The sequence below is a fragment of the Gopherus flavomarginatus genome, chromosome 17 (assembly GCF_025201925.1).
Source record: "Gopherus flavomarginatus isolate rGopFla2 chromosome 17, rGopFla2.mat.asm, whole genome shotgun sequence".
Lineage (NCBI taxonomy): Eukaryota > Metazoa > Chordata > Testudines > Testudinidae > Gopherus > Gopherus flavomarginatus.
The window spans coordinates 16,560,564-16,585,883 of record NC_066633.1 but is presented as its reverse complement, the minus strand read 5'-3'; the positions used below and the strand labels follow the sequence as shown (position 1 = coordinate 16,585,883).

At 46.3% G+C, this 25,320-nt stretch overlaps 1 protein-coding gene across 1 annotated transcript in view; it reads left to right on the top strand.

The window, feature by feature from the left end:
• Positions 1-17,984, top strand: part of PAPPA (pappalysin 1) — a 217,316-nt gene extending 199,332 nt beyond the window's left edge. Inside the window, exons 21-22 of the mRNA XM_050926896.1 lie at positions 827-925; positions 15,060-17,984. Coding sequence (XP_050782853.1) covers positions 827-925; positions 15,060-15,167 — 207 coding nt within the window. The 3' untranslated portion in view covers positions 15,168-17,984. The remainder of the gene's footprint in view (positions 1-826; positions 926-15,059) is intronic.
• The last annotated feature ends 7,336 nt before the right edge of the window (positions 17,985-25,320 follow it).

The following is a 25,320-nucleotide window of genomic DNA, read 5'->3' as shown; positions in this document are numbered from 1 at the left end:
TCAAGCAGTGCAGGCACAGAGTTTTAAATACTGATGTCTAGGTTTGATCTCCCACCCCGCATCCCAGATGATTCAACCCAGAATGTTCTTACCAAAGCAAAATATTTATTATCTTTCCCATTCTGTCCCTCCAAACAGCACCCCCATTCTTGTGTATTCCAATGGAGGTAAAAGGCATAGTCTTCAAAAATTCCCTATTGATAGCTTTCTAAGTGTTGAAAAGTGTGTAGCATAAGTAAATGAATTGGCAGGTTTATTGGGCGATTAGCCAGATATTGCATATTTTTCAGTTATCTTGTTAAAATAAAATCATATCTTTAAAAAAAAATCCCTTGCCTGTATAACTGTTAGCATATTAAATAATTAAAACAAAAAAAAAAAGCTTTTATGGCCCAAAGCCAGTGCTAGTGTAAATCACGATAGCTCAATGAGAGTCAATGGTGTTGAGCCAATTTACATCAAGTGGACATCTTGCCCAACAATTCTAATTTTCTTCCCACCAGTTATGCTTTTTGTTTACTTTTTGCACATAGCTCATTCGGAAGGTAAAACTAGAATAGTCCATTTTACTTCCACAATAAGTAAATTTTCCTGCACAGGTTCAGTGTTGTTGTGTTTGGGTGCCCAGCATCCCAAAGGCATATTTAAATGTGCAGCAGTAATAAAAGTTTGGGTATAAGCTGCTTCGTGGTGTCTTTTTAGAATACTTATGAACATGGCCATGACTTTTAAAGAGGAAGTGTCTGGCACGACCAACAGTAGTGCTGGATCCCTTGCTGAGGACTGTATCCGTATTCTCAGCCTCTTCATGCTGTTTGTTTTTCAGCCTTTCATGGGGGATAACTACTGTGATGCCGTCAATAACCGAGCCTTCTGCAACTACGATGGTGGGGACTGCTGCACCTCAACGGTCAAGACCAAAAAGGTAGGTCTGCCTGCCCCTCTCTCGCCTAGAGCTCCTCAACAATGCAGGCTCAGGCTTGGACAGTAATTGGTGTCCAGCTGGAGATCCAGGATGTGGAGAGATCTTCAGCTGCACAAACATTTCAAGGGCAATGAACATTGTCCCACCAAAGGCACTGAATTTCTGCTGGTTCTTTTGAAGGTGCTCTCATTCTTCTTTGATGTGCCTATGTGTTTCCCATCATAGCTGGCCTTAGGCCTATACAGCACATGTTGTTACACAGGGATACTGCTTTACCTCCTTCTGTCTTGTTCTAAACCAGTGGTTCCCTGGCTGCTTTGCAGACAACTGCTGGCTCCCCCTCCAGACTGATTTGGCGTGTCATCAGTAAAGCAGCCTGACATCAGTTCTGACCCTGACTCTTGTAGGAATTACAGATACACACACAGAAAGGAGGATCTGCTGCATATAGTGTAGATTCCAAGGTTGCTCACTAAGGGACTGACAGAATTTAGCCACACGTGTTCACGCTTATGTACTGAATTTTGCATAGCTCTTTAACTCTTCTTTGGGATTTGTGGTTGAGAGAGAAAGGCAAAAATCTTGATACTAACAAGGGAGGTAACTTAGATGGAAATATGGTAGGCATAGTGTGTTTCAAGGCTAGTCATACTTGTCTAAGGAAAGGCAGTCTGTTTACTACACCTGGAGGACAAAGGGGATGGCTCTGCAGGGAGCACAATCTTTTCTAAGTTGGCCCTCAGTACCAGGGTGTTTTTTCATCTTTCCTTTGGTTCATTCAGACATATCTACCAAATCTGTGCGGTGACCTATCTTTGGTACGCCGGGGAACATTGTAAAGGGGCAATGAGCAATGACTGGTGATAGGTCAATGTCATCTCTTGGTAGCAACAGAGAAGGGGCTTGGGTAGTGCTTTAATCTTCCTAATTGTGCCTCTTTTCAGATATTCAATAGAGTTTGTTTTTAAAATGATTTGTGTGAACTGTGCAGTCAAAGGGGCAGCCCTGGCAAGGGAAGTTCTCTCTTTAGTCACAAATCACGTACTGCCTGGGCGGCAGCATGGATAGGAGCAAGGATATCCTGGACAAATGCTTCCCAATTGATATCCCTCAACCCTTAACTGAACGGGCCACCTCTTGGGATGTAAGAGGGTCGTCAGTTTCCAGGGCCTAGTCAGTCATTGGCCTCTCTGCTGGTATAGCCCAACAAATGTGGCAGTAGGTTTAAGAGGGGATACCTCTCCACAAGGAACTGGACTAAGATCTCCAGACTCGTTCCACATAGGATGCTAAGGTGGGAGAGAAGAGAGGTTGCAAATTGCTATGCATTGGCCTGGCTCTGTTCCCATTGGCTTCGGTGGGAGTTTTACCATTCTCTTCAATGGAAACAGAGTTGGCCAACACGGAGGGCTTTTGAAAATCCCATCCTCAATATTTCCTAATCATTCACAAGGGCCAACCCCTCAAATGAAGTGTTTTCTCCAGATACATGCACTCAGCTTTCAAAGACTTTTAAAACACAACAAGAAGAATCCAGAAACCAAACAAAACACAAGAAAGAAATGAGAAAACCAACCAAGTCCTAGGATCTTCCACTCAAAAGTGAGATGGCCAGTGCCTAGTTTATTAAATTTATGGCATAATAATCTAGCAGCCCGGAACATAGCATGATGTAAAAGTTTCAGAGGAAGAGGGTCGTTTGAGGCCAGCAGTGTCTCTCAGGCAGTTCAAAGGAATGGCCACCAGCTCACAGACACCTATTTGAATTCCCATGCAGACACTCAGCCATATGGGGAAGTTAGTTGTTTTCCAGTCTAAGGGCCCTTGGCTGGAGAACAGATTTTAGGCATAGTTATTCAAATACAGCCTCCTCCTTTGAAGTAGAATGTTAAAGGAGAAATTCCAAAGGGAAAAACAATGAAAGGTGAGAGAAAAGAGAAATGCATAAAAATATTCCACATACCAAATCCTTCCAGCGCGATTTGCCACCTACTTAAAAGCCACAGCTTTAAAACACATTTTGGGTGTAAAGGCCAAAAACTGAAGGAGACATGGGGAGGGGCAAACCCAGCTCTTTTAATTCCAGTACCAGATGGTGGCGCAGTTGTTAGAAAGTGTTCAAGCATTTTGAGGGAGACACCCACCGCTGCTGTCTGGTGTGTCAGGCTCACACACTACGGTCTCACAAGGGCTCTTAAAAGAGGACTAGTAAAATATTGTGTATTTGCACAGCACCTTTCATCCCCAAAGATCCCAAGACATTTTGCAGTCTCCACTGCAATACAGTCACCTCTCAGTGTTTAACAGTGCACACCACCCGCACGGTTTGTTTTAAAAATGGACTCAAAGAATCATAGCATATCCAGTTGAAGCTGCAGGTGTTAACAGTCATGACAAAGGCGAACTGAGGTCTTTATTGACCACAAATGGTCAAAACTTTGGTTTTATGTCTCTTCCCAAAAAAGTGGTACACCTCTATCTCAATATAACGTTGTCCTCAGGAGCCAAAAAATCTTACAACGTTATAGGTGAAACCGCATTATATCAAACTTGATTTGATCCCCGGAGCGCTGCTTTTCCACGTTATATCCGAATTCGTGTTATATCGGGTGGCGTTATAACAGGATAGAGGTGTATCTCCAGTTGCAAAGCAACCACATAGAACTGGGCCATACGGAAATAAAAGGTTCCATCAAAAAGTCCCTGGAACATTGACCCCTTTTCTCTTCGCTTTCCACAAATGCCCATGCAATCCTGTTATGCTGGTGTGAAAGTTCACAGAAAGATAATTTCAAATTTGCACAAGGATTCACAGAAACAAAGTTTTAAATTGGTTCACACGTATATTAGCACAATGTGGCCTTGTGCGCTCCTCCAGTCAAGGAATGGAAACAATGCCACATAACTTACCAGACCAATCGCAACTCAGCTGAAATAATCAATATCGAATACTTGTTGAGAACTGCTCACCATCGGTCCACAGAGTTTAAGATAAATCATGAAAGAACTGCATGGAATACTTCGATATTCAATAATATTGAAGTGAATATTTTTTGAGGCAATTGCGATCGTCATGGGTATTTAATAAGCAGGAAAAGGATACATTCATCAGACAAATGATCTGTAGTGCAGTCCTGGATCAGCTGCAGTGTCCCACAACACCATGCCCAGGCAAAGATGAGCACCACCTTATGAATCACCAACACCACTTCCTGCAACATCCTTTATGGAACCAGCTGGCAGGCCTGGCAGTTAACAATCAAAGGCTGTGCATCTAAAACTCAGGTTCAGTTTCTAGTCTAGTAGGGACTGGTACACGTACAGAGAGCATGGTCAGCCCCTGAGGGAACGAGTATGTTGCACTTCTATGGATGACCCTGGAGTGGCTTTGAAGGACTCCATAGGGAATGCCACAGAGCTCCCCTTGGCCAAAGGAAGGTCAGCACAATGCATGTCATCGAGGGAGAAAGGGCTTCTGTTGTGGATCCAAAGAGAACAAGGTCCTCCATTAAGGACAAAATAAAATCCCATTTCTTTTTAATGTCTGCAACCTCCTGACCTGGCACAGATTGCCAGCTTGCCCTTTGCCCGGCTGCACTATAAAGCTACTTCTTGTTTGCATCCCACAACACACAGAAATAAGGTATTTATAAAACATGTTTCAGAAAAATACAGCACATTGTTAAAGTAAGCAAGCAACTACCCAGGAGTTTACTGGCCATCTCTAGACTGGCTGTTGTCTGGAAGGACTTCCTGGTCGGTGTAACATTCCAAGCCGATAGCATTCTGAGATACCAGACAGCAAAAGTTAAGGCCAAATTCTGCCCCTAATTCCATGTGTGCAACTTCTTTGGAATCAGTAGAAAGGGCTGGGTAGAGCCGAGGAAGAAATTAGGCCCCAGGGGCCAACAAAGGAGCAACACAAGTAATTGATAGACATTTCCCACACGCCTATCTTGCTGGAGTTATTTGCATCTTTCCGTACAGAACATTAAATCTGTTGGCATCCTTTCAAATGTAAGCCAAATGCGCACAACAGCCCCACCTTCGATAATTCATGATTTAGCCCCAAGAGCAGATTGCCTCAAATTCCAGTATTAGGGTTCCTTTGATTTAGTGTCTGTTCCTTTCCTAACCCCTCATTTTATAGAATCATATAGAATCATAAGACTGGAAGGGACCTGAAGAGGTCATCTTGTCCAAGCCCCTGCATTCAAGACAGGACTAGGTATTATCTAGACCATCCCTGACAGGATTTTATCCAATCTGCTCTTAAAAAATCTCCAATGGTGGAGTTTCGAAAACCTCCCTGGAGGATTTATTCCAGAGTTTAACCATCCTGACAGGAAGTTTTTCCTAACATCCAACCGAAACCTTCCTTGGTGCAATTTAAGCCAATTGCTGCTTGTCCTATCCTCACAGGTTAAAGAGAACAATTTTTCTCCCTCCTCCTTGTAACAACCTTTTATGCACTTGAAAACTGTTATCAGGTCCCCTCTCCTCTTCTCCAGACCAATATTTTCAATCTTCCCTCACAGGTCATGTTTTCTAAACCTTTCATCATTTTTGTTGCTCTTCTCTGGAGTTTCTCCAGTTTGCCCACATCTTTCTTGAAACGTGGCGCCCAGAACCAGATACAATACTCCAGTTGAGGTTTAATCAGTGCAGAGTAGAGTGAAAGAATTACTTCTCATGTCTTGCTTACAACACTCCTGTTAATGCAGCCCAGAATTATGGTTGCTTTTTTTGCAACAGTATTACACTCTTGACTCATATTTAGCTTGTGATCCCCTGTGATTCCCAGCTCCCTTTCCACAGTACTCCTTCATCGGCAGTCATTTCCCATTTTATATATGTGCAATTGATTGTTCTTTCCTAAGTGGAGTCTTTTGTATTTGTCCTTATTGAATTTCATCCTATTTACTTCAGCCCATTTCTCCAGTTTGTCCAGATCATTTTGACTTTTAATCCTGTCTTCCAAAACACTTGTAACCCCTCCCAGCTTGGTATTATCCACAGACCTTATGAGTATACTCTGTATGCCATTATCTAAATCATTGATGAAGATATTAAACAGACTCAGATCCAGAACTGATCCCTGTGGGACCCCACTTAATATGTCCTTCTAGTTTTACTGTGAACCACTGATAACTAGTCTCTGAGGATGGTTTTCCAACCAGTCATGCACCTACCTGACAGTAGCTCCATCTGGGTTGTATTTCCCTAGTTTGTTTATGAGAATGCCATGCAATACATATCAAAAGCCTTACTAAAGCCAAGATAAACCACTTCTACAGCTTCCCACCTATCCACAAGGCTATTCATTGATTTGACATGATTTGTTCTTGATAAATCCATGCTGACTGTTACTTGTCACCTTATTATCTTCTAGGTGTCTGTAGATTGATTGCTTAATTATTTGCTCCGTTATCTTTCCAGGTACTGAAGTTAAGCTGACTGGTCTGTAAATTCCTGGGTTGTCCTTATTCCCCTTTTTATAGATTGGCGCTAGACTTGCCCTTTTTGAGTCCTCTGGGGACTTATTTCAGAGATCCTCCAAAAGTTCCCTGGGGAACTTTAACAACCCCTTATGGTGTAACTACTCCCCTGTTGTTGGTGGGTGAGGGGTTTCTTCCCCCAGGATTTCATCTGTCCAGTTGTCTTTCTCCTCCACTACTTTCCTCATTTCTTCCCATTTTATGAGTTTTCACTTGCCAAGCATGGCGAGAAAGAACTTGTGCAGATTGAAACCATTTCTCAATGGGCCCTGCTCACATACTTTATTCTAAACTATAATTACGGACACTCTGGGTTAAAGATTCCGCATCCCAGTCCCTGCAACTTGTTCAAGCAAATCTAACCCTGAAGAACAAAGCTCTTTAAATTCCGCAAAACTGGACTGTATTTACAGTGGCACATTCTCCTTTGACTTAAATCCCTGCCACTCCACTTCATTGCAAGGGGGTAGCCCCAGTGCAGTTGAAAGGAGAATCTGTCTCATACAGTTTCAGAACTTAGGTTAGACATCAACTACTTTGCCTAATGCCAAGTATACATCATCCTGGCACAAATCTCCATTTAAAAAGCCAAATCTTCAGCCGATTGATGTTCCATTGAAACAGGTGCACACCATGGAGAGAAAAACAGAGTGGCTCAGTGAAAAACAAATGAGGCCTAGTGCTGGATGGAGAACCTGGCATGGTTCGTCCAACATTTTGTTTATCCAAAACACATGGAAACTTATCTGACCCTCTTCACTCAAGAAACCAGGACATAAAGCAAAGGGCCTTGAGCAAACATATTGCCTTAATGTGCAGTAGTATCGGCAATGATTTCCATGAGTGTATCCATCTCCACCAAAAGTGGGATCCAGTGGGTCCCTATCCATCTTCTGTGGCCAAAAATAAAAGTGACAATCTATGAGTACTCTGGAGATGTAAATACCCAAGTCTGATCATCTCTGAATCATGGCACTTTCTTCTTCCTATTCCTGCTTTTTTGCCTGAAGCCAACAGTCCTAACTGGCAGTGTTTAGAACGTGGGTATGAGAAAGCTCACCTAGCCAGTGGTCTAGCTGCCACTGAGGAAACTATGCTTATCCAGAAGAGTGGATGTCTCTGACATGCCACCTCCAGTGCCCCTGGCAGGCTGTTCCTGTGCACTGTAATTAGCTAGAGGTTCCATATAGGGTGGGCATGAAGGAACAAAGGATGCAATGAATAGCATTGCTTCCTTAGTTTGGAAATAGTTCTGTGTTTAGTACATGCTCCAAGTGCACTGTGTCACCCAGGCGTTTGGGTGAACTTGCTTATTTGTTGTGTTTGGTCCTGGTTAGCAAGTGGTTGTGTGACATGTGAGGGCATTGTTGGTCATGGCTGGCTGAGTGGCCGTTTCAGGGCTCAGAGTTGGTTTGCATAACAACAAAGGGATTCTTTTCCAGACAGCAATAAATTAAAAGGAGGGATGGTTGCAGCCCGTATTGTCTATCTGGAGAGCAGATTCTTGGCTGGTATGAGAAAGACTGTAACCCCACAATATACAGCATTCCCTGGAGAGGTGCTAAGTGACGGTGTTTGCTCAGCCACCCAACCTTGCTTCATTAGCAAGTGTTACAGAGACCAAGGAACAGGGTTTTCCTTACTACACACCAGCTATTTGCCTCTGGGTGGTCAGGCTGCTCTGAAATCTTTGGTGCTTATTTAGACTAATGACTTTCATGTTTTCACAAGCAGTAGCACAGGCATTGGAAGCCCAGCTGATTGCTGAGCGTCAGAGCTGCTTGCTTTCACACTCCATGTGGTTTGCCAAACTGGCTCCCTTGCTCCTTTCAGCCCCGCGACTTGTCAGCATTAGGAACACAGATGAAGAGCAGGGAATTAAAATAAGTTACTGCCCTCCTTATTACATCCTCCCCTACTCTAGGGGGATGTCTGCACAGCAACAAGACACCTGCGTCTGGCCCGTTGAGTTCGCAGGGATCGGGCTGCGGGGCTGTTTCATTGTTGTTAGACTTCTGGGCTTGGGCATGAGCCCAGGCTCTAGGACCCTGCGGGCTGGGAGGCTTCCAGATCTCAGGCTCCATCCCAAAACCGGAATTCTGTACTGCAGTGCAACAGCCCCGTAGCCTGAGCCCTGTGAGCTCAAGTCAGCAGGCACGGGCCAGCCATAGGTTTTTCTTTGCTATGTAGACATACCCTCTAGGGCCTGACTCTACTCTCATGCCGGGTCTATGCCAGCGTAATTGCATTCATTTCAGTGGAGTTACTCCTGATTGACACCCCACGGTGAATGAGAGGCAAATTGGGCCTGTTGACTTCAGTTGGGTAACTCCTGATTTACATCAGTATGAGTGAGAAGAGAGTCAGGCCCATGAACATCAGTGAGATAGTTCTGGATGTACACCCATGAGAGAGGCAAGTCTGGCCTTCTAAACCTTACATATCGTCCCGTATTGGGCCTCTGAGGAGCTTTAATCTCTCTTTTCCCAGGCCCTGAGGGGGCATTGACCTGGTTTGGGAGTGAACCCTGCATACCAGCCCAAAGATTTAAAAGTCAATTTTTGCATCATCTCAGAAAACCCCTGGTGACCTAAATGCCGAAAACCAGGGAGAAGAACCGTACAGGACGTGTTTGTGCGTAAGAGGCCTGTTAAGGAACAAAGCATCCACTTGGTGTGTGAACTCTGAGGGTACAGGGGCAAGTGAGGGGCCACCAAGAATGGCCCACTGCAGCCTGCCATGCTTAACTTGCCCCAGCACTTTTATCCGTAGGAGGGGGGATGTACGTGGGGGTTCTTCATACTTCCAGAATTAGTCACATCAGGGAGATTTTGCAAACATTTCAACTCCTATCTAACAACACGCTGTTTCCTGACATGTGACGCTCCTCCCTACCCCCTTAGCAGCATTGGGGCCGATTCCACTCTCACTTATGTCAGTGTGAATCAGCCGCAAGTGCACTGAAGCTACAGTGTGAAGCGGGGGTGGGGGAGAGGGTGCGGAGGACTGAGAATCAGGCTATTTGTGTTACTGTTCTCCCGTCCGTCTCGGTACCTGCCTGAGATTTCACCCTGGGAAGGAGGCGAGTAATACCCTCAAACGCATTCCCATCTGTTTCCTCCAGATTGTCCTTTCTCAGCGATTCTCAGTGGGTTATCTGAGTCTGGATAGCATTAGCTGTGTGTCATTCTATAGCTGCCCTGTGAGGAGTACTAGCTGCCTCTGGTCCATTTCCTTGACTGGATCCCAGCCATGTATCAGTGTCCCCTGTCTTTGTGCTATCTCTTCTAGGCAGTGCTTCTTCACAGTCAGAACAGGACCTGTCATGTAACGTATGAATGCAGAAATGAAGGGCCTGATCCCAAGCCCACTGAAGTCAACAGAAAGATTCCTATGAACTTCAGTGGGCGCTGGATAAAGCTCTTAAAATAGAGATTGCAGAGAAGAGGGTTATATCCCTTCTATAGTCTGTGATGGATGTAAAATTGGCTACACATTATATGGAGTTTTTAGCTCAAAGAAAGTGGGGAAAACAAAACACAACTTCTAGTTGTGAATCACAAATAGATCCTCTCAGCCTTGGTGGCACAGAGCTGACAGAGAATTTAGAGGTTTGAAAGGGTGAAATGTCCTCATACAGGTGGTCTTTCTCTATTTCTATGTCTGTCTGTCCTCTACCCCTCCAGTGAAGCTGGAAGGCAAGAAATTGAAAACTGGTGAAAGGAAGCAGTTTTTAAACATCATATCATTTAACATGTGGAACTCACTGCCACATGATTTTATTGAGACTGAATGCTTGGTAAAATTCAGAAAGGGATTAGAAACATAAGGACTTGTCTAAATTTGAAAGATAAATCAGATTAAGGTAGGATGTGAATGTAAAATGCAATAATGATTCTTGAATAGCTGTGTGTGTGGATGCTCTAATTCTGGAATAATGTTTGCTTTGCTTTCCTGTGTTCTCCATGTCTCTTTGTCTGGGTTTGCCTTTGATTCTTTTTGTTAACTCTGTGTGTGTGTGTGTGTGTGTGTGTGTGTGTGTGTGTGTGTGTGTGTGTGTGTGTGTGTGTGTGTGTGTGTGTGTGTGTGAGAGAGAGAGAGAGAGAGAGAGAGAGAGAGAGAGAGAGACCCAAGGACCAAAATACAGATTTTTGACCCAAAGTTCCCCAGAGTTCTTGTGCTAATCTGTCCTGTGCTTTTTGGTTCTGGCCTATCTCTCATATGCCAGTGTGTGTATATGTGGCTATGCGCTCTCATTTCTCTCCCCTAACCCCCTTTCCAAGTCCCTTCCTGGGCTGTGGTGTTCTCTGCCTACATCAGTTTGTTTGTGGATACAGTATCTTTGTCTGTTTCACAACAATCACTGAGCCAAGACCTGAGTTTTTAACATTCTGTCTTTCTCCTGCTACAGCAGCATTCCTGGGTGTTAGGCATCAAATGTTGCAAGGGGAGACACGAGGGAATGCAGGTCTTGGGAGCTAAATGAAGGAAAACAGATTTGTTTTTAAATGTATATATAATATTTAGATTCAATGCATATACTTGGACATGTCAGTGCTAGTCATATATGCTGTTAATGACTTGGGATCTTAAAGAGCTATCTGAAAAACAAAGTCGGTTCAGTTTGGAGCGTGTATTTCTGGGCTCAAGCACCTAACCGGACTATGGCCCAGTGAAAAGGAATGGAAGACAGCTTCTTAGCACTGGTGTTTGTTTATATTGCAGTGATACCTAGAAGCCCCGGTCATGGGCCAGGCCCCTGTTGCGTCAGGAAATGTACAAACACAGAAGGAAAAGACAGTCTCTGCCCCCAAAGAGCTTAGGGCTGGATTTTTAAATATCTAGGGGAATTAGGCAGCTAGTCACTTTTGGAAATACTACTTGGTGCCTTTCTGCAGCTTTAGGTGCCCAAAGACTTGTGAAAATCTGGCCCTGGAGGTGGGCTTGGAACAAACATATGTTATAATTGTTATTTCTCTGTGTGAATGCAAGCCTTTCTCCTCTGCTCTTTTGTTGCAGAAGTCATGGGATCAGTCATGCGTGTTTGTGTTTACCTGTGCTCATTGCATCCTACCATTTTCTTCCCTGTCAATGAGTGATTGGCTTATGCCCTGTAGCACAAGCACTTATAGATTTGTACCCTGTCGGATGGGACTGTGGATGGTCTCTTTATCCATGTCAATGTCCAGTACATTGTTATACAATGCATAATTGACCCGGGAGTCTCGCTGCTGTTAAGATATCATTGAGGTGAAGATTAGAACATTACATTAGATAGGATAAAAATATCTAAGGGGTATAAAGTGACTAACACAACCGCTCACTGGATTAGGAGGAAAATCCCCTTATTGCCACATTGTTCCACTGCAGAGAACTTGTACTTTCCTCTGAAGCATCTTTTGGGGGCAGGCTCGTGGACTAGTTGGACTATTTCTGTATAGAATCCTATAGGGCAGACTGTAGGGTTCTTTTAGGACAACACAGAGGAAGATATTTCCTCTCCAGAGGCTCTCATGGTGCAGAGGGATTATTCTCTTTCCGCAGATTGATAGCGTTTAAGACCAGAAGGGACCTTTAGGTCATGTAGTCTGACCTCCTGTTTATCACTGGCCGTTGCATTTCACTCTGTATTGAGACCTGAGATTGTCCAGTTCTGATTTCACATGTCTTTGTAATGGTTTGTTAGAAAGCAAAGAAGGAGGGGCCGACGGAGGGAGGAAGGCTATAAGGAGAGGCTCACTGACTTCATTTCAAAAGAACATCAAACTGTAACAAACTCCAGAGAGCCAGGAAGTTCAAAAGTCAATATTTCATCACAGCCCTGTGAGATGCGCAGAGGGAAATAACATACCTGTAATGTGCTTCTTTGAAGACATCCTCTTACAGAGTTCTCATTCTTGACTCTGGAGTTCCAAAGAGTGACAATCTCTCTAAAGAAGGAGCATTATCCCCAGTTTACAGGGAGAATAACTGAAACATAGAGACAGAAGAGCTTGGCCAAGACAAAACAGTGAGTCAGCAGTAGTCAGCAATGAACTTCAGGTCTTCACCGTACCCAGTAGACTCCACCATCTCATTTAAGAATATTTGGGACATTGTGGTTTGCAGCAGTCTTGCCCGGACTGGTTTGGGGATGGACCAAGGTGTAACCTATTGGTAACGGTATTTGCTATCAAACCTCAGTGTGTTCACTGGGAATTCTTAAGTAATGAATATAATTAATACACCCTTACAGGCCTGAAAACTCATTGCTTTACTGCCTTCTCTTGTGCCTTACCTAGCAAATACTTATACCTTTAGGTGACAAAGTGTCCTCTTAGCTCTTCCTGTTTTCTCCAGTTTCTACAAATTCTCTGATTTCTATTTGAATTTATTTATTTTTAGACTCTTGAAATTTCTCTTCCCTTCACATGTTTTGCAGTCACCCGGTCTCTGATTCAGTTCTTTGAGGAGTGCCACAGCTTGACACAAAACCAGTGCCCTACTCCACCTGAACAACTGAGGCTTGTGAAGGTGAAGTCAGACATGCTGGGTGGTGGTTCTGGAAAGCACCGAATCCGTGCCCGGCGTTGGCTATCGGAGCTCTTTTCTTAGCTTCATTGTGTCCCGGTCGCATAGGGTGACCAGATGTCCCGATTTTATAGAGACAGTCCCAATTTTGGGGTCTTTTTCTTATATAGGCTCCTATTACCCCGCACCCCTATCCCGATTTTTCACACTTGCTGTCTGGTCACCCTACCATCTCAGGCTGCCTCGTTGTGAAATAAAGACGCCCCCCCCCCCCGCGTCTTTCCCGTCCGTGTGTGTAAAGACAAAGGCACGTTGTACACAGACACGCAGGCACATGTACGGAAGGGGTAGCTCCATGGACAGAAATGGTAACTATGTGTGTAAGTGCATGGTCCACATTCTTCGAGGTGCCAGTGATGGATGGATACCGATAGGGAACAGACAGATCCGAGCTCTATGGCCTGGAGAAAAGTGCACATAAAACGAAGGAGCAAACATGTGGCAGCAGAGCCAAGTGAACGAGAGTGAGCACATGCTTGGTGTATTTGCCGAGAACATTTGAACAGGTTACAGCACTGTCCTGGAAAGGGTTGGGGGAGGGGAATTAGGTCATTAACTCTGTCTGCGCAGATGGGAGAGACTCTTGGGAATTCACTTCAGGCAAGCAAGACTCTCCCCCACCCCCTTCTCTTTATGTAAATGCCATGATGCAATAGGCTGAAATCAACGTCTGTTAGCCAAGCACTCCAGGCTGTTACTTCAACTACTGCACGCTCTTCTTTAAACAGGCGAGGAGATTTTATTTGCACAGAGCAAAATCTCCCGCTGCCATTCCTTCCAAGGTTTCCACCCACTCAGTCATTGGGCCTCTGCACTTTGAAAACACCAAGCGTTCAAAGGCTTGCTCTTGGTGAAACACAGGCACCTTTTCATCATTGTTAAGTGCTAATTGGTGTGCGGGCTACAATGCCTGCCCCGAGGAATTTAAGCCAAGATTTTCAAAACTAGATGCATAAAATTGGGCATAAAAATCCACCTTTAGTCACTTAAGTAAACTTGCTTTTCTAAAGCGTTGAGCACGTGCCATCTCCTGTTGGCGTCAGTGGGAGCTTTTGAGTGACCAGTGCTTTTGAAAATCAGATCTTATTCTGGAACCTAAATATAGATTTAGGAGCCTATCTTCAAGCACACAAGTTTGAAAATCTTGGCCTTGCTTTGTAGAACTGGGCCTTTCTCACTCCCATTCAGGTTCCTCCTCTAAATGACAGAACAAGATTGGACAGGACCCATTGCACGGCGATAACTTTGACTCTTGGGATGCCGATGCTGTGCCTTGTCATGGGTTAGTGCTTGTGGGCTTTGTGGGAGAAGGGGGCCTTCAGGAGAGGCTGGGAGCCTGGCACATTGGGATAAGGAAGGGCAATCCAAGCATAGCGATGCAGAAGACAGCCGCAAGCCTGGCAGAGAAAGCTCTAGTTCTTCAGACAAGCATGTCTATATTGATAATGTGACGTGTGGCAAGGGTCCCACGTTCTATGCCTGCAGATCGAGGCCTAAACCTGCCGAGCTCCCTTCTCACCACTACAGACTTTGTCTTTGGGTACGTCTACACGGCAGCCATGGGTGTGAATGGCCTCTGGTGGAGACATAGCTGTACTCCAGCTAGCTCTCTACAAACAGAAGTGAGGACACCACGGGCCAGGCTTCAGTGCCAAGAACTACATGCTTCAGGGGAGAGTTAGGAGGTAGGCTTGTGCCGCAGCACCGAACCCCGCACACTGGCATCATCTCCTCTATTGTTAGCAAGGTAGCTAGAGCGCAGAGAGCAGAGGATGTCTACCCAAGCTGCCATTCACATCCCCGGCCTCAATATGGACAGGCCTTTTGAGATAGGACTGTAGCGTGTTGGGGAAGTGACATGGAAGGCTCGCACTGCTGTTGCTCATGCTGTACCCGTCCTGTCAATGGACAGAGGACTTAGGGTCCCAGTGCTTGGGGAAATCATGCCAAAAATAGCACTGAGTCAAGGAAGCCAACTGCTCAGCTGTTCTCTGAGGGCATCTTTTGTTTTAAGACCTGTTCCTTATCCTCATGCACTTCCCTGTGTTTTTGCCTCTATCCCATAGGTTATTCCTTTCCCTATGTCCTGTGACCTACAAGCAGAATGTGCTTGCCTAGACCCCAACGCTCAAGAGAACAGTCAGAAGGATGGACGCAGCTTCAGTCGCGGGTAACGTCCGGCAACACGGAATAGACGATCACATCGCTAAAGGCAGGCTCGGAGAGACACTACATCCCTTTTTGGTATTGTCTTTAACATTTAGCTGCTCAACTGGATGGCATTTCTGCACCAGGGACCTTTAGAATTCACCCAGTCTGCCTTTAATTTTTGTCCAAGGAGAACTCAAAGTGGGGGGTTATGTATTAAGTATATCTTATATAGCAAAAACAACAAACAAGCAAAAACAAAGAGTCGAGTCAAGACTTTTAAGTATCAAAACAGCATGTGTTTATGCAGTTGTGTGCCCACCTAATTTGTACTGTTTGTATCTAGATCTAAGGCGAGAAACAAGCCATATATATATATACAAATTTATAGAGATAAATAGAGAGATTGAGATCAAAGCAAACACACTTTTCCCTCTCCAGTGCTCATAACTCAGAGCATTCATGGAAGAGGCTGAGCTCTCAGATGAAACCAGGCCAAGCCTATACTGATGCTGAATGCCAAGGTATCTCATGCTCAGGGCACTGAGGTTAGGATGGATTCACCACGGGACCACGCATCTTGGCGAATGTCTTTCCAAATGGTCAAACGGCTGAAATGTGGGTTGCATTATCTTGTCATGGAAATATTACACCCAGGCTAGGAGCTTTGCAGACTGCACTGGGCTTTTCTGCGCGGCTCCACTGGCCTACATCCAGCCTGCAAATTGCAGCCTACACGTGAGAGAACTCCAAAATGTTTGCTGGTGGGCAGACCATCCCGTGGTGAAGCAAGGGCGGGTGCTAGCGAGTGGATGGGCTGAGGATTGGCATTTACGTGTTAGGCTGGCACTGGGGATTGGAGATTATTGCTCCTGAGGGAATAGGGAGGGTAAATCAAACCCCCATACTTGTCGTTCGAGCATGTCTGCTGCTGCTACTCCTGCTGCTATGTCCCCTACAACTAGTTTCTTTACTGTGTCAGGACAGGGTGACAACAACCCCAAGCAACCAAACAATCTGCCTTAAAGCTTACCTACAACCTGCCTTTCAGACCCTCTGGTTTTCTCCTCAGCACTGGGGCAAGAAATCAGGACACCAGCCAGCCACAGAGATTTGCTGCTTTACCTCCAGCTAGCCAATGGTTCTGCTAACACCTCCCCTTTGTGTCTATTATATTGAACAACCTCTTCGTGCTCCTGTTGGCGGGGGAGAGGAGAGGAGAGGCAGAGCGTGCAAAGGCACAAGCCGAGTGGAAAGAATGGCTGGGGACAGTATTAGAGTTTTGAACCCAGTGTGTCAGTATTAAATTCCCAGGCCTGTGGGCAATCCAGCCCACACAGCGACTTCAGAGCAGGAGATCAGCTGCTTGGAATCTTCCAAAAGGAAGGGCATTAAGAGAGGCAACCCTCACACCTCCCATCTGCCCCCTCCTCCCCACCTCCAGTTCTGGTCCTGAAAAGTGCACTTTCCACTGGCTGCTCAGTCATTTCTCAATTGGGATTCAGCATCCTCTGGTTGCTCAGATCCCATTGAGTCAATCTGATACCCAACGGAGCCAGTGCGGACATTGCTGCTACAACCCATTCCAAACATATCCCTAAAGTCTGCACACTAATGGCTGGATTTGCATCCAGGGCTCCTATTGACAATAATGCCTTCCTGAAAAGGTTAATCTCCCCTTCTTCAGGGCTTTAAAATGGGCTCAAGCAAGAGACGGGTCTAACGTTGCCTGATAAGGGAATGGCAGTGGCATTTTAGAGCTTGGCCAGCTCATTGAAGTGCGTTCACAAGGGCCACGGGGCCAGATGTGGGACCTCTAGTACCCGGCTCCCCTTGAAGCCATCCTGGAGCCAGCAGCAGTCCCTTGAGCCAGTGCAGCCCAGAGTGAACCGTCCTGCTTGCCTGATGTTTTAGACTCTGGGGAAGGGAAAAAATGTTGTGGAAGGGGCAAAAAATTCACCTCCATGGGAACATTTTAAGCCAAAAGAGGAATTCTTCCTCAACTCAGTGACACCAAAAGCCCCCAGTGCTTCATTGCCCACTTGGGCAGCCCAGTGGCACTCACTGATGTAGGGGCCTTAGGACCCCTCCCTAGACTCAGACTTTATTTCTGTTGGGTGTAGTCAATCCCCAGCCTTCTACAGAGGCTGCATCTCCCCGCCCCAGCCATGGCGCACCTAGGGGGCTGCCGGAGGCTGTAAAAATGGCTCAACATGGGAAATCAACAGGCTTGTAGGAACTGGGGTCAAGATTAAGGATCCAAAGATAAAGGGACAAACACATCCCTGGACTCACTCTGTTAAAGCTAAGGCAGTTAAACTAGGGTTGACCCCAAAACGATTCCAGTCTGGAAGGGCTGGGGTGTGAATCTGGTGTAAATCTGCTGAAGGGTCCCACCTCTATTGATTCACAGAACAGGTATGGTCCTGGCTGTCATGCAGGCCTCCCACCCACCTGCACGCACGCGCTCACTGCTGCCCTCCCAAGGACAAAAGGATTGGTCAGGCATCATGGCTCTTTCAGGGAGGCTTATCTTGAGCATCCTTGAATGTAGCTGAAGAGAATGGGAGCTGCGCTTACTCACAGAGACCTGCCACAGCCCTGAGGCTGCTATCCTCACGAAAATACATGTGAGACCGTGGCATTGCTCCTCCCCTGTGCTGGCAGTTTGCTTCATGTGTCATCGAAAGAGCTCACAAGCCCCAGAGGTCCTTTAAATGCCAACCGGCTTGTGTCCTCTACGCCCGAGGCAGGTTGGCAGGAGCTCTGCTCTGTGTCCCGTGTCCTATTTGCATCGCCCAGACAGCAAAGGGCTGCTAGGCCAGGGGCAGCTATAACGTTTCAGTTATATGTATTAAGAAGGGTTTGGTTTATATATATACCTTCCCCAGTTAGAATGCAGCCCTGCATAGAGCCCCAAAGGCGCATACTTGTCTCATGCTCGCCGTGAGCACCTGTGAACTCAGGGCCAAAATAGCCCCTTTTGCATCGAGAAGGATCAATGCGGAGAAGATAGGGCAAGCTGCTGCTCACAGAGATTTGCATCCTTCTTGCTTTAGGGGGAGGGGCTAGTGTGGAAGGAGGCGGGGCCTCTCACCCATAGAGCCTCCCAGGCCAGTTACGGCTCTGCAGTCTCCGGTCCGCCAACAGTCCCACTTCAGGGCAGAACCTCCATGCTGCTCTTTTCCCCACTGGGCCGTGCATCTCCTCCGACAGAGCCCACAGCACCAGCAGCGGATGGTGGCGCTGCTTTGCACCGCATTCCCTCCCATGGGCTTCATCAGAAGAAAACCTGGGTTGGCATGTGCATAAGGGGGATGCTGATCCCCAGCTCTGCCCCCTTGCGCTCCCTGAACACAAGCGTCCCATTGTGCCTTGCCTCTATGCATAGGTGGGTGAGTGGAGGGGCCGCAAAGAGGCGTGGGTCCTTTACCACCCTCCATCTCCCTTATGCAGCAGTCCTGAGGAAAAGATCAATCTAATCCTTGGTGTATAAGGGGTTAACTCTATCAGGGTTCAATCCAGCCCCCATTGGCATCAGTGGAACGACTCTCATTGACTTCAGTGGCCGTTGGCTCAGGCAGGAGGAAGAGGTGGGAGGGACACAAGCCACCAAGCGAATGCACAAAACAAAAGATATAAAGCCACCGAAGGCAGCTGCTCACTTGGTGCAGGTCCCGTTGCACCTGCCTAGCTGCCAGAGATGTGGGGCTAACACTCCCACTCACAGTAACCCTGAGTGAAGCGATCATCTTTGCTTGGAGCAGGATTTGCCCAAGCTTGGCCCCTGCTGCTGATGGCTTCCATGGCTAGGAGGAAGGAGAGTTAGATCAGAAAGTGGCAAATCATGCGTGACGGGGTGGAAAAACCCTATCAGCTGCTACCCTCCACCCCCAAACGGACTGTGCTGGTGTCCAGGCTTTCTTGCACTTTCTGCTGCCCCTCACCCTCAAGGCTGAGAGAGGAGGGTTGTGCCAGAGGATCGTTCAGAGTCAGGTTCCAGCTACCTCCCTTCCGGTTTTGGTTTCACTTGGTTGTAACTGTCGGTTTGTTCTAGGTTTTACCTGTGTTTTAAAAAAAAAAAATTTAAAAAAAAAACAACCCCAAACAACGATTTCTTGCTGCAACTGATTCAAGTGGGGGAAAAAATAACAACAAGGCTTTACAGAGATAAGAGAAAGAGGAGGGGGAAAAAGAAAGGAAAAAAAAAAGATGCATGATCCAAACCTGAGAAAAGCAAAACCTATTTTTGTGTGTTATTCGGCCAACTGAGTAGAGAGTTAGATACTTATGTGTAGCTATCCCTAGAAATACAGTGAAGTGTTTATTGCATTGTCTGGGGGGGGTCAGAGTTTGGGTTGGTTTTTGTTTTTTTCCCTTGTGCTTTGTGACAAGTCCAGGAAATAAGGCTAGTTTGATTGTTTTTTGTTTCTTGCAGGGAAGGGGGAGGGAGGTTGGTATATTGTTGTTTTTTGGAGGGTGAGGGTGGGTGGGCTCATTGCATTTATTTTTTCCAGATTTTTTTAACGTGTGTATTTGTGCTTTTTTTACATTATCCAACTGTACATATACATTTATCCAGTATTTCACTGTGCTCCAATTACTGCACTCAAAAATCACTGCACAGTCTGAATTCAGAACAACAAGACAGAGAGAGAGAGAGAAAGAAAAAAAAAAAAAAGAAAAGCTGCTAAATGATCAGACAGGTAATTCCAATTAGTTGGGATTAGGGGCACTAAATTTTTCCCCGTTCCTAGATTCCATCCCTTGATTTCCATTAGAGTCCAAACTAGAAAACAAGGAGGTGACTGAATGGGTTAAACTGACCCTTAGGTTGGGATTTTCTAAGGGCATTAGATACCAGTACTTTGGCATCTAACTCCCTTGGACAGCTTTGAGAATCCTTGCCTTAAGGCCTCATCTTGCAGTCTTCTCTCCTGCAAAACTCCCACTGACTCTAGTGAGAGTTAGATGTGTATTCGGGCTGTCACTGGGAGAAGGCCATGTGCAGAGAGCTGATATCTTCAAGATACATGACCTGATTCTGATCTCAGTGGTGTAGCTCCATTGACCGCAACTGAGTTACTTCCGCATTACACCATCCTGGGGCCCAATCCTGTGAAGTGCTGAGTCCCTCCAAGAGGCACTGAGCACCCTTAATTCCCATTGACTTGAGGGTGTTCTGCACCTTGTTGGATTGAGCCCCGTGTTCCCATTGATGGAGTTTAACCATTGAGCTCAAGTGGGCTTGATCAGGACTTACTGAGAGCAGACCCAGAGCTGTCAAGCTGTACATCCTCCTAGCTCCAGTTCATTAGGGCAAGAAGGACTAATGCAAAGGCTAATGGGTTGCTCTTGCTCCCAGTGAGCCCAGTTTTCAAACCCTCAGTGGAGTACAGCAGGATGGGGATGATGTTATATTTCGTAGCAAACCCTTTCCCCTCCTTTTGGCCCCATTCTATAGCTCTAAGAGTCAGTTAAAATCTAATTGCTTCCTCTGTAGCCAAGCACAAGTGCATGAGTTGGCTTGACTAGCGTCAGATAGTCTTGGCGCTACATGTGCAATATAGGCCTTGCGGGGGGAGGCGGAGCTAATGAGGGTCATGCTTCAGCCAAAAGAACTCAGTTCTGAAAACTTTTTTGGTTCAGATTTTTTTTTTTCAATCTATGACATCACAATTCATCCACCAGTTGTGATCTTCTGAGTACAAAGAACCAGGGCTGTAATGAGACATTTTTCACCAGCAATTCACGAGGGAGGAATTGGAACCATTGTGGAGTTTGCATTGTACGGCCTCTGTAATCATTTACCTGTCTGTAGATGTTGAGCTGGATCTTGTTCCCATCAACGCCAACAAGAGGTTTGTTTTTTTTTGTTATTGACTTCAATGGGAGCAGGATTAAGCCATATTAGAGATATATATGCTATATATATAATATTATATGTGTAATATTATATATATGTGTGTAATATTTACAAATAAAACTGTGATCTCATCTAGAGAAAAAAATGTATTCGTAGTACCAACTGCTCTTCCATATTTATGTATCATATTGTATCTTTTTATTATTGTTATAATTATTATGTTTATTATTATTATTATTATGGAATCTTTCTGGCACTTTCTGGAAGCCACGTCAACCGATAATCCAAGGAAGTGCTGAGAATCTATTTTCACGAGAATTCTACTGGTCTACTGTATACAAGAAAAACGAAGAAAAAAAAAAAAAGAAAGAAACAGATCAACAAAATTCAGTTCAGCCCTTAATTCTGTACCTCACGCCTGTACGTTTGCTGCTCCTATTTTGGGTTTTTATTTTGCATTCGTTTGTTTTTAACGGATCTAATTTAAGTCTCCAAGCAATATATAAAGATGTAAATAGTAAAGCTTATTTATTAAGATTGTCATCTTTTTTTAATTTATATTTACACAATTGTTCATCTAATTTATTTCTTTTTTTCAATACAGTTTTTAACAGTTGTCCTTTTTTTTGGTTCATGGTTTTATTTTTTTTACCATTTTCACAGAATTTCTTTATACAGGTTTTTAAAAAAAACAAAAACAAATTCCTCTGGTCTTTCAAATACAGGTCACATGTCATTTAAAAAAAAAAGCTATGTCAAAGACATAAGAAATATTTTGCCATTGTTGATTCCTATACTTTAAAGTTCTATATTATATAAATATATAATACCTTGTATGCTTACATATTTAACTGTGTGATTTTGTATATATCTTCATACACATGCTCACACATCTAAGAGGGTTTATGTCCCCTGATGCCGGGAGAATAGAGAATCAAAAACACAAACAATATAAGCTTGTATTAAAGAGTTCTGAACTGGAATTTTTTCTTGTGCCACATCTTGTTTGGTTTCTTGTGGTAAGCAGATACGGGACATATTGCTACCTAATATGCATTGAAAAGAACACTGGCCGTTAGTAAGCACTTGGTTACATCTGTAACAGGGATCCTAGTGTCAGCTACCACAGGCATGTGTGTGTGTGTGTGAGAGAGAGAGAGATTGTTGGATGGGAAATAGTTTGAATGAAATGCAAAATGATTGCACTACAGGCAATGAAAAGACTGACAGAAGCAGTCCATATGGTGGTTTTTAAATAGTATGGAGTCTTCCTCCCTTGCTACCTGGTGTCTTTGCAATTGCGGAACTGTGACATTAGCCTCCAACCAAATCATACTGTTATTGCTGCACCAATTAGTTAAGCCCTTGAGGGTGTCATGCATGTTAGGGGTAGGTGCCCCCATTCAGGAAAACATTTTACATGTTTAAGTCCATCTCTCTTCAGGAAAACACTTTTTAGGTATGTGCTTACCTCAAGTCCCGTCAAGTCCCCATCAATTGCTTATAGTTAAGCACATGCTTAAATGCTCTTCCTGCAGTGATGTTTGCCTGATATGAGGCCAGGATCATAGAATCATAGACTATTAGGGTTGGAAGGGACCTCAGGAGGTCATCTAGTCCAACCCCCTGCTCCAAGCAGGACCAATCCCCAGATTTTTACCCCAGTTCCCTTAATGGCCCCCTCAGGGATTGAACTCACAACCCTGGGTTTAGTAGGCCAATGCTCAAACCCCTGAGCTATCCCTTCACCTAAGTAAATGCAGAGCAGTTATCTAGTTTAGGTTGTGGCATAACTGCATGGAAAAGTGAGGTTTCACCGGTTGCTGCTCATCAGACAAAAACGTAAATTCCCCCAAAGGAGTAAGCTCTATGATGTCTTGAAATTCAGTATCCCTGGTAGTAACTTAAAAAGAATGATGAACATCATGGTAAGTGTGACTACTTAAGACAGTGGTCCCCAGCACGGTGTCCATGGGTGCCATGGCACCCGCCAGGGCATCTATGTGCGTTCACGAACTAGCCGGCGGACGAGCATCCGCTGAAATGCGGCCAACAAGCAGCAGCATCCAGAAGCATCGCCACTGAAATGCCACTGATTTTTGGCAGCATTTCGGCGGTGACGCTGCTTGTTGGCGGCATTTCAGCGGATGCTCGTCTGCCAGCCACGGTCCTCGGTGGCTCGTCATCCGGCGCCCACCAGATGAAAAAGGTTGGGGACCACTGATTTAAGACATAGCCCTTAACATAATAAAGTGTGGGTCACTACAAAGTGCTTCTACAGCTATAGCCTCATGTTATCTATTGGCTCTGGGTTCCCAGCTGATAAGTGAAACAATGGCTCACCTAACTGTCAGTGCCACAAGTTCACCCTGGGATTTGAAGGTCAAGCGGGGTCCTTTGTGGTTCGTGCCTCACCAACAAAGATTCTGCAGTGGGACTCCAGCCAGCTGTGGTATTGATGAGGGCGGGGTCTATGTATTTTGCCGCCCCAAGCACGGCAGTCGGGCAGCTTTCAGCGGCGTGCCTGCGGGAGGTCCGCTGGTAAGGCAGATTCGGCAGCGTGCCTGTGCCTTCAGCATACCCGCCACTGAATTGCTGCCGAAACCATGGGACCGGCGGACCTCGCACAGGCATGCCGCTGAAGACAGTCTGACTATCGCCCTCACGGCGACTGGCAGACCGCCCCCCCCACCCCCCTGCAGCTTGCCACCCCCTGCATGCACTTGATGCGCTGGTGCCTGGAGCCGCCCCTGAATATCAACTGTACACGTGCCAGGAGGGAAGGTGGCTCACGCTCACGTAGCTGCTTGGGCTCAGCAGACCTGAGCGCAGTAACTAAGAGTAACACTTTAACTTTGGGCTCTGAGGTCGGCAGAGCAGTGTGCACAGATTCTCTCAGAGAGAGAGCACACAGTTGTGTTTAGAGCAGGGGTGTGCACAGGCCCGGTGCCACCATTTAGGCGACCTAGGTGGTCGCCTAGGGCGATGGCATTTGGGGGGGGCGCCATTTTCTTCAGCAGTGACCGCGGCGGCTGGATCTTCGGCCACCCTGCTTGCCGCCGGCATTTAGGCGGAGGGAGCTGGGGCGAGGGGGACACGGGGAGGGCCGCCTGCAGCAAGTAAGGGGGGAGGCGGCATGCAGGGGAACTCCCCACCCCAGCTCACCCCTGCCCCGCCTCCTCCCCGAGCACGCCGTGGCTGCTTCCCTTCTCCCGGCTCCCACGCTTGTGGTGCCTAAGCTGATTGGTGCCGCAAGCCTGGGAGGCAGGAGAAGGGAAACGACCACGTCGTGCTCAGGGGGGAGGCGGGGCAGGGGTGAGAGGGGGGGTACCTCAGGGCAGGGAGTGGGGAGCTGCTGCAAGGGGGGCACCTCAGGGCAGAGAGTGGGGGGGCTGGGGAGCTGCCACGGGGGGGCCGCCTCAGGGTGGGTGCAGGGGGGGCGGGGGGCACAAGGTGGAAGTTTCGCCTAGGGCATGAATCATCCTTGCACCAGCCCTGGGCGTGCACAAGGGTAGCAAAAAGGGCCACACACCCGCATCTGTGGGGGGAGAAGGGGGAGCCCCAGCTCCATCACCCCTGGAGGCACGGTGGGGAGAACTAGGTTTTCCGGCACCAGGGCTGTGGCAGGGGAGCACCAGCTCTTCTGGCCGTTGGGGTGGGACAAGTAGGGGGGGTAGAGAGGAGGCAGAGAACTAGCACCTCTGGTTGCTGCAGGTGAGCCAGTTCCTGTGGCCACGGGCAGGCCCTCCAACAGCAGCCAAACTTTTATTCCTGCGCACGACCCTGGTTTACCGATCCTTACAGTTCAGCAAAGGCCAGCATGGCTTGCATATCAGGGGCCACCTCCGCTGGTCCTTGGGTGCTACCATGAGCCGCCAGGGCGTCTATGCTCCTAACTCAGCATTAGCACTCCTCTAAGCACGGGTTTCGCACAGTATCACTGAGGGGTAGTTACACTCCTTCTTTTGCATCTTGGTGCCCTCCCCCCACTCCCACCAGGATTTTTTTTTCTTCCCTAGATGATTGCCCCTCCCCTCCCCACTAGGATCAATTTTTGAGTTTTTTTAAAAAATGCAAACAAAGAACTTTTTGCCCCCTTTTCACATCAAAGCCAGACAGTGGCCACCACAAAATCATTTCCACACTGGGGGCCACCATCAATGCAAGGGTACTGATGACATGTCGTGTCAGGGGGGTGGCGGCTGAGAGCTGCCTAAATGCAGTTATAAAGCTAAAAACTCCAGACACTCTTTAGGCACCAAGCCTGTGGCCATACAAGAAAACATTTAGCTAAAGATAAGCGTCAGTCTTAG